This window comes from Aptenodytes forsteri, unplaced genomic scaffold (assembly GCF_000699145.1).
Source record: "Aptenodytes forsteri isolate BGI_AS27 unplaced genomic scaffold, ASM69914v1 Scaffold3, whole genome shotgun sequence".
NCBI lineage: Eukaryota > Metazoa > Chordata > Aves > Sphenisciformes > Spheniscidae > Aptenodytes > Aptenodytes forsteri.
The window spans coordinates 1,497,876-1,513,685 of NW_008795283.1; the positions used below are offsets into that span (position 1 = coordinate 1,497,876).

General features: G+C 39.1%; 1 protein-coding gene across 1 annotated transcript in view; it reads left to right on the forward strand.

Moving 5' to 3' along the window:
* MED6 (mediator complex subunit 6) overlaps window positions 1–12,175 on the forward strand; it is a 54,480-nt gene extending 42,305 nt beyond the window's left edge. The window contains exons 2-8 of the mRNA XM_009279304.2: window positions 3,530–3,703; window positions 4,730–4,821; window positions 7,429–7,511; window positions 8,210–8,318; window positions 8,780–8,895; window positions 9,655–9,682; window positions 10,264–12,175. Coding sequence (XP_009277579.1) covers window positions 3,530–3,703; window positions 4,730–4,821; window positions 7,429–7,511; window positions 8,210–8,318; window positions 8,780–8,895; window positions 9,655–9,682; window positions 10,264–10,394 — 733 coding nt within the window. The 3' untranslated portion in view covers window positions 10,395–12,175. The remainder of the gene's footprint in view (window positions 1–3,529; window positions 3,704–4,729; window positions 4,822–7,428; window positions 7,512–8,209; window positions 8,319–8,779; window positions 8,896–9,654; window positions 9,683–10,263) is intronic.
* Window positions 12,176–15,810: the final 3,635 nt, after the last annotated feature.

Consider the following 15,810-nt stretch of genomic DNA (forward strand, 5'->3'; position numbering starts at 1 on the left):
GACGATGAGGTGTGGCCAGAGGCGCGAGGATAATAGAGCTGCTTCCTTTATTAGTGCTCTGTAGGGGCAACGGGGCCCAAACTAAGTTTGTTTGTGTGTCTTTGGAAACTCTGCACAAGAGAGTTTAGTAGCGTTGCTAGTGCATCTATGTCATGAGAAGGAACTGGGAGGAAAAACTGACCAAAAAGCAGTTTTCTTGGATGTGAGGCAGGCTAGGAGGGTGCGTTCAGGGCCACCTGGGAAAAACAAGCCTCCCTTCTGGTACACTTCTGCCTTTTCAGATGGAATAAGGAGGTCCAGGGGTGAGACAGTAACATAAGGGAACAGCTGAAAAAGAGAGTTCTAGCTCTGAAGTGTGGAGGAAAGTGGGAAACACTGGCGCGTGTGGGACTTTCATGAGACCAAAGCAGTGAGTTAGGCTGGTAATCTTAACAGTGCTTCGGGTGGATGTGATGATGCAGGCCAGGTGTTAGAAAAGCCCGGGAGAAAGCTGAAGTAACTGAGAACAAGAAAGGTTTGGGTGAGAATTCAGGGATATGAATAGAAAGAGAGAATGTTTTGAAGAAGCAGCGGTGATATTTGAATGAAGTATTAAAGAAGGTTTACATTGTAAACAAAATACAGGTTAAATTACTGTGAAGAGTTTGAACTTTGAGAGGGGAAGAGGGGGTTGAGAGGGCATGAGAAAGGAAATTATTTTTCTCCAATTTTTTCCAAATGATTTTGAATGGAATCATGCCAAAAGCCTGTGTGGTGGAGTTTCAGGGAATGACCAAGAGCAGATATTTAGGGAAAGCTTGTGAGGGGTTAATTTTGATAATGCCACAGATGTTTTCTCCTTTTTTTTTTTTCAAATTCTTACTTAATGATGTCTGCAGTCCTGTTTGCTTTTCTGACTGCCTTGTTTCAGATTGCAGCAAGGAGCTATTTGGACAATTAATGGCAGGAGTGCTGTATTAAGTTATTAGCTGGTGTGAGAACCTTCTGTCTTAATCCACATCATTTAAGCTCCCTCAAAGTCTTCTGTTTTATACGGTTCAATATATTAAGTTGAGTTTGAAGCATACTTCTATTTTTAAGCTATCAAACTATTTCACCGTTCCTCTCAGTTTGCCAAAGCCTAGTGTTGGGCTATCCAGCCAGCAAGGCCAGTTACAGCGCACTGTGTGAATTGGTCTCCTGTTATTTTTTGCCATGGTTTGCTGTCTTGTCTCCCAAATTGTCCTGACATTCATGGCAGATTGGCAGTGTTGTCACAAGGACTTTACTTTTGCATCTGTGATGCAAATTCCACAAAAAATGCTTTGAACAAGATGTCCTTTTTTTGAAAGGAACAGGGAAGCAGGAACACCATTCTTTCTTTCTCATACCCAAAATAAACAGAAGTACTCCCTTCTTAGTGGGAATAACGGGCGTGTCAGGTTCATGGCTGATTTTGTTCTTCCTCCCCTTTTTTCCAAGAAAAGTTTAAGAGAACAGTCTTGCTAGTTATAAAGGCAGTTATAAATATTGGCACTAAGCAGCTATGGATAATTGAGCCTTAGAGCCCAAATTTATATTCCATTTTGCGATACGTTTATCAGTCTATATACATAGACTATATATATATATGAAGCTTGCCTGACATTCCTCGTGAGAAATGTAGTTACTGTTAATCATACAAGCAAGAAAAGTTTGTATTTGAAATGTAATATGAGAATTTATGATGGCAAAAATGCAAGCACTTAAGATTTTGGTTTTGTTGGGAAGGAAAGCTTGTCTTTTGGTTTTGAGAGGCATTTAGAATAATCAGTGCTACTGCAACTTAAGTGCTTAATAATGGATCTTAGTGCTGTGTTTCTGAGATTTCCTTTTTTGTAGTGAGGAGAGAGACTAGTGTATGTGAAACAACATGAATGCCTCTAGACTTTTGTTTTTTCCCCCCTGTTCTATGAAAGAGTTAGGCTGGCAATTCTGAGATTAACGAGGCAAAATGATTTATGCATGACTGTTTACGCTGCTGTTTTTCCTGGTTTGCTGGGCAGCTAGTGTTACTTTATTAGAAGCTGCTAATAGTGTATGAGCTGACATTTTTGGAACTGATCCAGTCATCCTTGAGCATGCAGAGTTGTTGAGAAGTAAAATATTCACAGTGGAATGATAAGTGGGAGTTCTGGGTATGTATATAATGCATGAATGTAAGGGAGTGGTTCCTGTGAGAAGGGAATTTCAGTTCTTCAGTCAGTTTTCAATGACTTCTTGTCACTTATGTCTTTTTAATTCTAAACAATGCATGCCTTTGTTTCCTGCTTTCTTGTGTCTTGGGAATTCTATTTGCTGCTGCTGCAGTTTAAAATGGATGAATTTCAGGGTGCTTTTCAAGGTGCCTCATGGATCTTCAATGTTAGCAGATTTGTTGAATGTAGAAGTGATTGTTGACACTGGTTTCTTTGGTCTGCTTGAGGAACATCATTTTGCTGCAGTGTGATAATAAAATCCAGGGATTTTAATTCAAATGTCCCCAAATCTGTAGGAACTTATCTGGCATATAATGATTTGCAGGTTATAGAACATATTTCATTTAAAAAGCTTGCTATTTTAAGTAATTGTTAATACTCTGTAGTTAGATTTCTGTAATATCCACTTGAGTTATGGAATAAGGAATTTGCTGAAGGCAATTTGGCAGATTAATTGTAGAGTCAGGAACAGAACCTGTTGTTCAATACTACTGGGAAACATCTGCCCAAAGATAGCATTTTTGTCTGCTGTTTTGGGTTTTTTTTGTTTATTATAGATTTCACCCATGTAAAAAAAAAAAATCTTTGAAACACAACAGTATCAGCTGCTATGATATCATATAGGTACATATTTTAATAACAGAACATCTTAGAAATGTTAACAATGCCACTATTTTGTTTCACTCAGTAGTTTATTCATTGGCTTTAGCAAAAGAAAACTCTTGGTTTAATTAATAGATCTCTGCAGTGTTTTACCTATTTTCACTATTATAGTTTCAGCTTGGAAATTAATTTTGTAAGAAATAAACTGTTTTAAACATGGCCAGGCTTAGATTTAGTGTGGGGTGTATCACTTTTTTTCCCCCCCTGTAACTGATCCTAACTTTGGTAAGTAAGTTGAATTTACTAAACTGAGACCTAGCTTTCAAAAGGACCCATGCTTTGGATTGTCTTTCTACTCAGCTAATGCTGTGGTTCATAAACTGTATATAATACTACTGGGTAGATGCAGTATGATAGTATTATATGCAGTATCAGAGCTAATTAACTCCCACCAACACAGCTCACACACATGGGCACACAGACCCTACTCACATTCTTGAGACATAAAAGTATACCAGCAGCTAGTGGTCAAGGAAAGAAAAGTGCAATAACAAAAAAAGACTGTATTTCTATTGAGTACCTACAACAGAACTTCAGAAGGTTAAAGGTTATCAATTATTATTTGAACTCTGTGAAACACATTTTTAATGGTAGCAATTCACTCTTGGAGGTATTTGTAGTGTTTCTGGCTGATTTGGTACTCAGCGTAGATTTCTCTTCTCAGATAATCTCTTAGGAATTTCCTGGGTTGACAGCTCCTGGATTCCAATATTAAACAATGGGAGCGTGTTGGACTATTTCTCGGAGCGAAGTAACCCGTTCTATGACCGAACATGTAACAATGAAGTCGTCAAAATGCAGCGGATGACCTTGGACCATTTGAAGTAAGTTGTAATTTGGAACTGCTTCCTGTGCAGTGTCCTTTGTCCCTCCATCCAGAGGCTTTGATGGTTGAATGGAAGCATGCTGGAAACCTCCTTCTGTTCTGTGCTTTTTAGTCCCACCACTTGCCAGGGAGCCCAGCTTTTTTGTATTTGGATGTCTTCTACTTCCTCTTACGCCATTTCAAGGAGGTGTTAAGCATGAAGGATTCCATGTATATCCTGAGATTCCAGTCAATCACCTTTTAGATATTTCTCCGAATTAGAAAAGCTGTCCTTTCATCTTCCCAGCTCAACAGAACCCGAGTAATGGTAATGTAGTTAAATGTTTTTCTGTGGTGAATAGGGTTTATGTTAGGGGATAGTAGAGTTCATAAATAGTTTGTGTTTCCATATCCCGCTGACTATGTGCAATAATTAGTATATAATTCCTCCAAAGAGCTGGCTTTTTAGTATGGATAATAAAAGTAGTGAGCGTTGTAAATAAACTGATCACAGATGGTTGTGTAATGAGATTGCAGCATGTGCAAGTTAACTTTCTTTGCAGTTCCCCATCTGCTACACTGAGCACAAGTGAGGTATTTGAGAACTATTTAAAGACTCCACAATATGATAGGGAGTGTGCAAGCTGAGCTAAAAGTTCATTGGTAAAGTCGCTTGTGCTCAGATGTGGTTGTGGAGGGGCTTTCACATCGGACACACAGATGGCCACATCATACACTGGTCCTTTGTTTCTGTGTTTAAATGACATCTCTATGATGATAGATTGTGTTATCTTTCTTGCTATTTATTTGTTTGCTAACATGTTCTACTTAGATGTTGTGTCAGGTTGTTGTAACTCCCTTTGTGTATGCAGCTAGGTTTTGATAGCTAGCTCAGGAAATCCCATGCCTTTATTTACTGCACATTATATTGAAGAGCTTCCAAAGCATCAGAACTTCATCCCTTACTGCCAGGCCATTGGTAGCTCTTCACATCCTACAGATTCTACTTTGAGGAAGATGTTTATTCTGGTTGCTTCTTTTTCAGCCAGATGGTTGGGGTGGAGTACATCCTTCTTCATGCTCAAGAGCCCATTCTTTTCATTATCCGGAAGCAGCAAAGGCAATCTCCAACACAAGGTAAGGTCACTCAGTTCTTGTCACTGTTGAGAAGGACGATCAGCTAGTCGCTTTTATCTGTTCCTAATTCGTGTTTAAGCACTTCTGGTTCCCCTTTTCTGTCTTTTTCTTAAATCTAAATAAAAGGGTACGAGGCTTTGTGGTGGGGTGGAGATATTTTGTCTATCAGAGTGATCTCTAGTGTGCTAATAGCAGGGATTGCCATCTTGTGGTGAAATGTGAAGAGTGCAATGAGTAAGTGCTGCCCTGTGGTATATTTTGCCATGGGAAATTGGTAACAGCATTCATGCTATGTTGTATTTATCTGTTAGGCTATGCAAGAGTTTTCATTTTAATTATTGGAATATAAGGCTAACAATATCCTTGCTTGGGGCTGATGAGCTTAGTTCAATTTGAGCTAATCATCTGAAGTGGCTAGTATGTGATTTATTTATTTATTTTGCCGAACCATGATTTGAGTTAGTCAGGGAGAGGGATCATTCATGCTTCTGTTTGTGTCATGTCACTTTCTTATTTTGTACTATTTCCACCTTCAACTGTGGATTGGTTATACTGCTGAGTAGGATCTTGTCAGCAGAGGATGACGACCCATGTGAAAAATGACCATGAGATACTGCATGTTGCAAACAAGCAAATGCTTGTTGTTTTGGTTACTCCTCTGAGAACTGAGTGTTTTGGAATCGTGAGGGAATCTTGCGACAATTGCACCACTCCTCACAGTGTCACTGATGACCTTTCCAAGTTTTAAATGAAATACCTTAGTTTTTTTCCATTTGCGTGCAACCATCTTCATTATTTCCTTTTAACCTTAAATTTCTTTGTGCATGTGTGATTAATTAAAAAAGTAACCGCATTTCAATAGTTATTGGACTGTCTTCTGTGTTTACTGCATGTATGTGTAAAATAATCTGGTTATTTCAGAGTAAGCTTTACAGAAAAGAAAGGCAGGTTTAATGCTAGTTATTTCTTAACTTTTTTTTTTAGTGACTTAGGCTCTGCACATGCATTTTGGTCTTGTGCAGGAGTTTGCCTTGTCTAGCAATGCTTCTTACTTGCTTATATCGGGTAATGGCCTCGTTATATTGCAGTTGCATACTGAAAAAGAACATACGTGATTCCTCCTTTTAATAGATTTTTAGAGTTGTTTCTTTATTAAAGGTTTTGAATCTAGCTTTCAAAAGGTGACCATGGAAATATTATGCAGCACTTAATTTCCTGTTTTGACACTTTTTAGATCAAGAGTAGAGTTGGGACTTCCACAATATATGTGTGCAGACTTTCACTGTAATACAAAAGTGTGTTTGGTGGAACTTAACTGGGACTTGTTTGGTAATGTTTCTCCCATTGTGACTGTACAGTTTGGGCTAGATACCTTGCTTGAGTCACATAGTTCCCTAGCTCAAATGTTACTTGTGTTTCATTTTATCATGGTACAAATATTAGCGTATTTGAGACATGAGAATGAGGATGGAAAACTAAAATTTAATGAGTTCACAGCAAGTGTTGAGTACTCAGGTAGAACTGGTGCAGGCCTGTCTTATGACTTCTGTGGGTTTTTTTTAAAAAAAGTATATTTTAAATTCTTTAAGCCCAGTTTTTGCCTGTTTGAAGTGGTTTTGGAAAAATCTTTAGATCCAATGGTTAGGGAGAGTTACCTGCCTAGGAAAGTAGGCTGCTCTGGTACAGAGCTGTGAGACAGTAAAGCTGCTGTTCTGTGTCTTGCTCCACGTCTTAAAGAAATGCTGAGAATCCTCTTTCTTTTGAGGAGAGGTGGGTACTGGCTGTAATATGCACCCAGCTGTCTCGGTCTGTTAATTTAGGCAGGTGTCCAAGCTTCATAAAATGCAAGTACTGGATGAATTGGGTCCTGTCAGTAAAAAGGTTGAAACAGAATGTGTTAATACAGATGGAGGAACTGGGACAAATGTGTGCGCAGGTTAAGATCCTTAGGATTGTGAAGCTGATAGCATTGCTGTAGTTTCTCAGCTGAAGAATGTTTGGCAGAGTATTACGGAGGCAATTATGATGTTCCTCTGCACTGCAGCTCTAATGAACAAGAATTTTTGATGGGTCAGTAGAGCTTCCAAATCTGATTTATCAAATGCCTTTGGAAGGTCGTCTTTTTTTGGCAGAATGTTATTAATTTAGAAAGGCATACCATGTGTGTGCTTAGCTGCTATTGGGTCTGGGAAATCTAGCTAAGAGGATTGTACAAGTTGAAGAAAGCTGAGGCCAGAAGAATGAGATCTTACGTTGTGGGTTTCTACCGGTAGTAAAGGCAAGTGGAACTACTTCCAGTGCAGTTCACTTGACTCCTGTTGTGTAGCTCTGAAAACCCCAACTCTTGTAAGGTCAATTATATGTTTGCAGTAGGATGGGACATAAAGCTGATGCTTTTCTATCTGTAAAGCAGACCTTGGGTTTTTTCCTCTTATCAGTCTGTGGCTAGGGTACAAATAAAGCACCTTGAAGGAAAAAGTTAAAAAGAGAAAATTTGGTGATGAGATGAATATTGCAACTTCTGCTGTTACTACTGAAATTCAGCAACAAATACAGAATCTTCAGATAGAGCTTTAAACTGATCCTGCTTTTTTTTTCTCTCCACAGCTATTCCATTGGCCGACTACTATATTATTGCTGGAGTGATTTATCAGGCACCTGATTTAGGGTCTGTCATTAACTCCAGAGTTGTAAGTGTTCTGTGCATTTGATGTATACCAGTTTGTATCTGCTTTTACTTTTGGTTGTTCCTCAGACTGTTTCAATCCCTCCTTCGCTGTTTTGAGGAAAGATCTTGTGTAGCATACAGTAACTTGAAACAAACCCCACTGGTTAATATGGTGTGCATCCCACATGGAAATGAAAGATCCTGGGAGAGTGCAATGTGGTCCAGAAAGTAGAATACGTTGTTTAAGGATAAAGGATCAGGATAACTGAAGCCACACAATTGGCAGAACAACATGATGTTTGAATAATCAAAAGAAAAATTAAATGACAAATACATATGAAATAGTAATTAAATACATATTCCGTGAAGCTTGCTTTGGAATGTTAAAGTAATGTAATATTTCTCTTTAACTTAAAAACATAAGCCTCATTTAATGTGGTATTTCTTTTTAAATTGGATACTTGGGTTTGTTTTGATTTCTTCTAGTAAACTACTACTTTTGGAAGTTTTTCTCTGTCAGTTTAGAAAAGCAATTCAGAAAAGGTCTTGTAAGAGCCTGTTAAAGAGATTACATTCTTGGTGCAAAACTGGATGTCCCAAGTTCCCTTCCCAGAACAAAAATGAACATAGAACGCTAATTTTAAAATCCCTGCTTTCAAAAATTTATACTGTATTTTCTCCTTAAATTCTGAATGCTGCCTTCTGTTCTTGTTCTGAAAGCTCACTGCGGTGCATGGAATTCAGTCTGCTTTTGAAGAAGCTATGTCCTACTGTCGCTATCACCCATCCAAGGGCTACTGGTGGCATTTCAAAGATCAAGAAGAACGAGGTATGATTCCTAGTTGTTCCTGTGTACTTTGGGAGAGGGAAGGTAATGTAGGGAGAAGCTTGAGGCAATGCACAGCAATGGTGTAGAGATGAGGTTAAGTGTCTTTCTGTCTGAAGGGTAAGTTAGTGCTCCCTGTCAGGTGGAAGGAATCTTGCTCTTCTGTGCTGGTGGGAATGAACATCGAGGCATGGGTGGGAAATGAAAATGGTGAGCCGTGTGTGTCAACAAAGCGGGCAACTCTTCAACCCGCTGGAGACCAAAGTACATTTTAAGAAGCCAAACCAGTTTGTCAGGAGGTAAGAATTGTCCTTAACCTGTCTTCCACAAAAATAACTGATGTCGAAGGGAAAATGTAGGTGAAGTTTAGAGGAGAGACAAATACCAACTTGTCATACAACAAAGAGCTGCTAAGAGAACAGAACTTTTAATACAGCTTTCTCTTACATTTCTGTGACTTGCAGAGAAAGCTAAACCAAAAGCCAAGAAGAAAGAAGAACCAAGTTCTATTTTCCAAAGGCAACGGGTAGATGCTTTGCTTTTAGACCTAAGACAAAAGTTTCCACCCAGATTTGTTCAGGTATGACACTTATAAGTCATAGTATTACTGTAACTTAGTAGTTAAGGCAGTCATAAGTACTTAAACAGCTGAAACTGAATGGGAATTTTGTGTGCTTTGTGCAATGATAACATGGATTAGATAATAAATTTGAAATGGAAGGCTCTGATTGGAGTGCAGGATTCCCCTCTGTAATTGCAGGAGTCATTAAGACCTTGGCAAAACTACGAGGGCAAATTTTGTTATACAAATTCCTTATCTAATCGCAGAGGGTCTGTTCTTGTCAGCTATCAAATTTTGCTGCTGCTTCCAATTTCCTGCTTTGTGAGCTCAATTAAGCCACCACAGCCATTTTGTTTTAGTTACTCCATTTTTCTGGAGGCTTATTAATTAGCATGGAAATTCTTGGCATTCTGTGAAGTTGTTGTGATTACCTCTGATCGTCTCTAGTAGCCATTTGTTCCAGCAGGTCTTCTGCTTGGGAGCAAAGGAAACGATGTTTACAGCATCTCACAAAACTGTTTACTCCTCAGATGTGGGAACGACTGGCTAACTGTGCATTTCTTGTTTTAGCGCTTTTCACTTGTCAGAGGAAAAACTGGATGTTATAAAATGTTAATTGGATTTTGTTTAAAATGTATTTAGTGATCCCTTCTACCCTCAACTCTTACATAGAAGGGCTCGTTGCTTGGTTTATATTCCTAAGTGCATAGTAGGAAGGGTTAAGAATTATGACTTTCGTTCCACTGATGTGTTTTTTTGTTCTTTCCTCCCCCACAGCAAAAGCCTGGAGAAAAGCCTATCCCAGGTAAAACTCTGATATTCTCACAAGACTTAAAAAATAGGCTCTATATAGCAGTGTCTTCCAGTTGCCATATAAGTTCCTTGCTGCTGCTACTGAGGTGGTTAGGAATTATGGCATTGCCTAATTGTGCAAAGTACTAGGTAAGAGTTCTCTGTGACAGCCAAAGTGAAGTTGAAAAAATGTCTATTCTACTCCTGCCCTTTCTGTCTGTAAAACTGTATTGCCTGAAGGTCCAAATGCAGGAAATGGTCTTTGAAAGCAGGAGGAGGGTAAAAGGGTGAATGAGGGAACAGTTTGGTCAGTCCAGCATCTTAGTGATTTTTGCATGGTGTTACAAGCTCAAGAAAGTATGTGAAGGCTTTGAGTTGATCGTGAGCAACCTCAAAACAGGAAAATCATGAACTGTATCTCCTCAATCTATTCCACTTTTTCACCTGTATAGGTATGAATTTAGTCCTTGGTTATTCTTATACCTTTGAAATTAATTTTGCCCCTTTGATATCAACAATATTTTCTGAGTACTCTGAACAGTATTTTAGGAATAAAAATTGGAGGTTTAACTTTCTTTTGCTGTACTTCTTAAGTGGATCAAATCAAGAAGGAACCGGAACCAGCCCCTGAAGCTGTCAAGCCAGAGGAAAAAGAGACTGTAAAGAATGCTCAGCAGAGTGCTGGCGCTAAAGGACCACCTGAAAAACGGATGAGACTCCAGTGAAGGGAGAAGTTGTTACACATCTGGATTAGGCAGTACCTGGAAAACAGGCGATTCTTGCTCCCCTTTCTTTATATTTAAGCTCTTCAACCGAGACTGATGATTCAGGGACTGAAGTCCCTGTAACAGCTTTTTCTGTAGAAACCTGTCACGCAAGTGTTAATGTCAGGATGTGAGCTGCCTTAAAGAAAGTGTTTTCAGTCTTCATCTTATTTTGAATGTTGGCTTCTGAGAATGGCTTTTACATGGACATATTTTGCAGCCTCCTGAAATCTTTACAAACTTTTGCATCCCATGTGTCTTGGTTTCCTATGTAAAAAGGAAAAACTTTTACATAAAAAAAAATCTGAATTCTTGGCAAATAAAACTCCTGGCTGCTGGAATGCCTTTCTTAAATGCTTACTTTGTTAGTAGCAAATATGCCATATGTGCTGGCAGCATTTTTTTACTTGGATATTGGAATATATTGTGTGCTATTTTGAGGAAGAAAAGTTCAACTAAAGGATTTAGGCTGCCTGCTATAAATTGCTGTGCCTTTAGTATGCTTGGGATACAGATAAAAGATTTGATAACTGGAGGCTGAAATCCATGTAATTAGATGTCACACTGCTCTCGGTGTCTAAATGTTCCTAGGCACTCATTTTACTTAATGGCTAAGCTGGTTTTTATAATAAAAGCTAGTGTTCTGTGAAAGAGATTGATGACATAAAACAGGCTAAAATGTCTTGCTGTTGCACACTCAGTGAAGCTGTTTATATTTCTCCTTTTTTTCCACTGTAACTCAGGTATATAAATTGCATCTCTTCCTCTGTGCTTCTAGCACTTTCTTCTAGCACTTTCTTGCTGCATCTGATCACCTTGGTTAGTCATCTGCCTTTTAGACCTGAGGAGGTAGGGCAGTGGAAGAGAAACATCACTGACAGCTATACACTTTGCTATTTAAGCATGTTGCTTACACAAACCTTTTTATTTTCAGAAAAATTAGAAGTCATCCGTTGCAAAGAAATGACTATTGGTTTTGTTTTTTCATTGAAGTAATGGAGCAACCCTTGAAACAGCTTGCTTTCTTTTCACAACTGTTACCTGCTTTCTTCTAGTAAACTGTAGTAAGCAAGAAAAAGGTCTGTACATAGCAAACAAAATGTAGATAGGAAGGAAGACTAAGATATGCGTAGATAGCTGTGTCAAATTTGTTTTGAGGTTATAAGAGACCCTTTTTCTGTTTCAGTAACTAATAAACGGCTCTGGGTAGCTATTGAATGATGGAAAGACCCGTGTAACTTTTGTCCTGTAATCCAAAGCTGTAACGTTAAAGATGTAGATAAGCCAATAGCTGTTTGCTGTTGATGCAGATACAGACCTAAAATTCATATATTGGTGTACTTAAGTGTGTATTAGCTTTATTTCATACCATGTGGGTCAAGTTTGAACAGCTGTTTCTCCAAATGTTGATAGCAGTAGATAATAAGCTACTGTGAACTCTTAAATCAAGTGAAGATATAGAAAGCAGTTATTCTGGGATGCCTAAAACAAGACAGAGCTAATTATTCAGCATTGAATAATTACAAGGTAGTGTGAATACACTTAGAACAAAAGGGTGTTGATTCTTTCTTGTATTAAAGAAATTCCTCTGAAAGCAAGGAGCTCAGGAAGCACCAAAGCCATCATCTCATCCACCCCCATGATGGAAAGAGGGATCTCCAGAAATGAGGCATGAGTGGTGAGGAACCTCAAGAGTCCTTGCTGGATTTTTGATGTTCAGAATAAAGTCCTTGGAAATGGCCATTAAAGGAGTTTAATTTCTCTGTAGTTATTCATATTACTAAGAACCTGTATGTTGTTTGGAAAAACATAAGTGAGAAAGATGACTAGACTGCACTGTAATGAAGATCTAGGGTGTTGGTTTTTTTTTCTGAGGGAGAAAAATTAACTACTTGCACACCAAGGAAAGATTTAACATTACTAGCAGAAGATATCTTGCTTATTGCTGAAGGCACGTACAGCTGTGGTCAAAAATGGATGCTAGAACAGATACTATGAGCAAAGTATTCGATCATTCACTGGGCTTCACCTGAAACAGTGTTTTGTACAGCTCGATGTCTGAAAAAGAATTCTCCTGAAGTAGAGAGGTTTGAAGAAGGGCAATAAAATGAGTAGGAGAAAGTTTCTCCTATGAAGCCACTGGGAAGACAAAGACTTTAGCTCCTTATGAAAGAAAAGACAAATATTGAGTCTTTATAAAACTGAGTACGGTGAAGCAAGTAGGAAAGTAGAGAACTCTTGTTCTGTCTTGTAGTACAGGGGACAAGTTAATGAAGCTGAATTGGAGTTACATTTAGACTGAATCATTATACTCAATGCTCAGAATTTGAGCTGATTCAGAAATGAGGGTGGAACTTGAAGGGGGCAGATTGTCCTCACATCTGCATCTCTTAACAGCCTTTTTGCTTTCTGCAGAAATGTCTGGTATTGGCTGGTGTCAGAGAGCATTAAAAAGGATGGACTTCTGGTCTGATCCCATCTGAGTTACAAGTGCCAGCATCTAAGCTATTGAGAGGATAGGAAATGGCTTCCATGCATGAAACAATGCATTTGAATGTGATAAGCCTTTTCCAGGGGAATGATCTTTTCCTGAGAGAATTATATTACAAAGCAGTAAGGGATGTTACCAATGAGTGTGTCGATTTCTTAGTAGCTGTCCTTCAATGCTGAAGGTTTGCCGAATGAGGGGCTGAAATATCTTCTGATCCTGTTACTTGCTGACAAGATACTCTAAAATAATTTTATCAGTTAAGTGAGCTTTGATATTAACTTACTCAAGTGACGTTATGTCAGATATTACTGTTAAACTCCAAGTAATGTACTGTCAAAAAAGCTGTTAGCAGCTATCTTCTAGTCAGTAATGTTTTTCAGTGTATGAGAATCGAAGCCTTTACTCTCTGGTATTTATACACTGTCTCTTGGTTTGGTGCCTGAGCAATGAAGTCCAAAGTCCTTCAAAGGACCGTCAGTATTTGTAAAGCTTATAGATGAAAGGGAAATAAGCAAGCAGTTCCAAAATTTGCCCTGTGTGTCACTTTGTTTTGTGTAAAGGAGAGATTTGGTTGTACAGGAGAGCTCTCTCTACTTTTGCTCTTAGATAATAACGATTCAGACTTCGAAAGGGCTTTTCTTGGCCTAAATCACAGGGTAGCAGGAGCTAAAAATGACCTAGAACTCTAACAGAAACATTCTCCTGAGAGCCTGAAAGTACGTATAAATGTGTGTATACACCTGAACAGATATGCATACGTGTATATACATGTGCATATACATACACATACATGCAAAAATCTGGCCAGATTGTCGGAAGAGGGGCAGTCTAGCTACCTCAATTCACTGTGTAAAGCTAGTGGTGTCTCAGATGCAGCGGAAATACTGTCTTTTTCAACTCTTCACTAAGTAAGGTCTGACCAAGCTATGTGTTATTCTCGCCCATTCCTCTTTGCCACTGTGCCCCCACACTTCGGATTTTGGTAACCTTTTCCTAGCAAAGAAAGCTAGGTGCCATTTGGACAGCTAGGTGCCATTTGGACAGTCAGTACGTGTTGTTTGCCAAAGCAAGCTGTACTTGGAGCGAGGTTAGAAGGGTATAGGCAATAGGAGGGACAAGGCAAAGGGGAGAGATTAGCTTTATTTTGAGACATGGAAGTTCCCTGTGAGAAAAATGGTGAAGACATGTTATGCAAATAGATTGTGGCTTCACTGAACCAACAGATGGCTTCTGAACAAAAGCTAAATTTGCCCTGTGTCACTTTGTTTTGTGTAAAGGAGAGATTTGGTTGTACAGGAGAGCTCTCTCTACTTTTGCTCTTAGATAATAACGATTCAGACTTCGAAAGGGCTTTTCTTGGCCTAAATCACAGGGTAGCAGGAGCTAAAAATGACCTAGAACTCTAACAGAAACATTCTCCTGAGAGCCTGAAAGTACGTATAAATGTGTGTATACACCTGAACAGATATGCATACGTGTATATACATGTGCATATACATACACATACATGCAAAAATCTGGCCAGATTGTCGGAAGAGGGGCAGTCTAGCTACCTCAATTCACTGTGTAAAGCTAGTGGTGTCTCAGATGCAGCGGAAATACTGTCTTTTTCAACTCTTCACTAAGTAAGGTCTGACCAAGCTATGTGTTATTCTCGCCCATTCCTCTTTGCCACTGTGCCCCCACACTTCGGATTTTGGTAACCTTTTCCTAGCAAAGAAAGCTAGGTGCCATTTGGACAGCTAGGTGCCATTTGGACAGTCAGTACGTGTTGTTTGCCAAAGCAAGCTGTACTTGGAGCGAGGTTAGAAGGGTATAGGCAATAGGAGGGACAAGGCAAAGGGGAGAGATTAGCTTTATTTTGAGACATGGAAGTTCCCTGTGAGAAAAATGGTGAAGACATGTTATGCAAATAGATTGTGGCTTCACTGAACCAACAGATGGCTTCTGAACAAAAGCTGATGTGATACACTTTATCAATTTTTTTCGATATTTTTTCATTTGCAAAGCAAATGATGATAACGAGGTGTTCAAGATAGTTTTTCTTTTTTCTTGGAGAGGAAGGTGAATTTTTGATAAAGTGTGGCTTCGGTCCTGCAATCATGCATAGTACAAACAAATGGTCACTTACGTGACAAGTGTCCTTCTGTAGCCTAATGTGGATCATAGATGGATGGGTGGTGGGGAGAAATTTTCACAGTGGGATGAGTTATGATGTATTATTGATCTCTAAACAATCAGAACGCTTCATTTCTTTCTGCCAGGAAAGTGGATTTCAAACTGCGATCCACAAGGCTGCTGGGGGTCTGTGACTTGTTCCTAAACACTTAACAGAAGGTAAGTGAGAAGTAAACCTCTTCCTGGTAGGATTCAATTCTATAGGAGCTTGCACCTTCACTGGAAATTTTAGGGGGCTACAAGATTGAAAAAAAACCCCTTGAAAAACACTGATGAATCATGGGAAAGCCAGTTACACCTGCCAGACAAATGTTTCTGCAGTTGAAGTAGCTACAGATTACTGTGATATTTTTTCCCTGCTCTACTGTAAGGTCAGTCATTTTTTTTCTTCCAACCTGTTCATTGTCATATAATGGGAATCTTTCCCTCCCTCCCCTTTGATCTTTACCTGATCAGAGTACAGAAGTACAAGGCTCTGGTAACCTGAGCACGACAGTGTCATCCCTTTTTATGTAACCTCAAGGCTGAAGGGCTTGCTTAGGTGCTCAACACAGTGTCGCAAACTTATGTTGACACTTCCCCGAAGAATAACCTGCCATGAGTTCAACAATGGATCCAGAGTACTTTCTAGTCCTAACTACATAGTTATATTTATATTAAAAGAGAAAGAAAGTAGTAGGCAACTTCGGGGGGGGGGGGGGGGGGAAG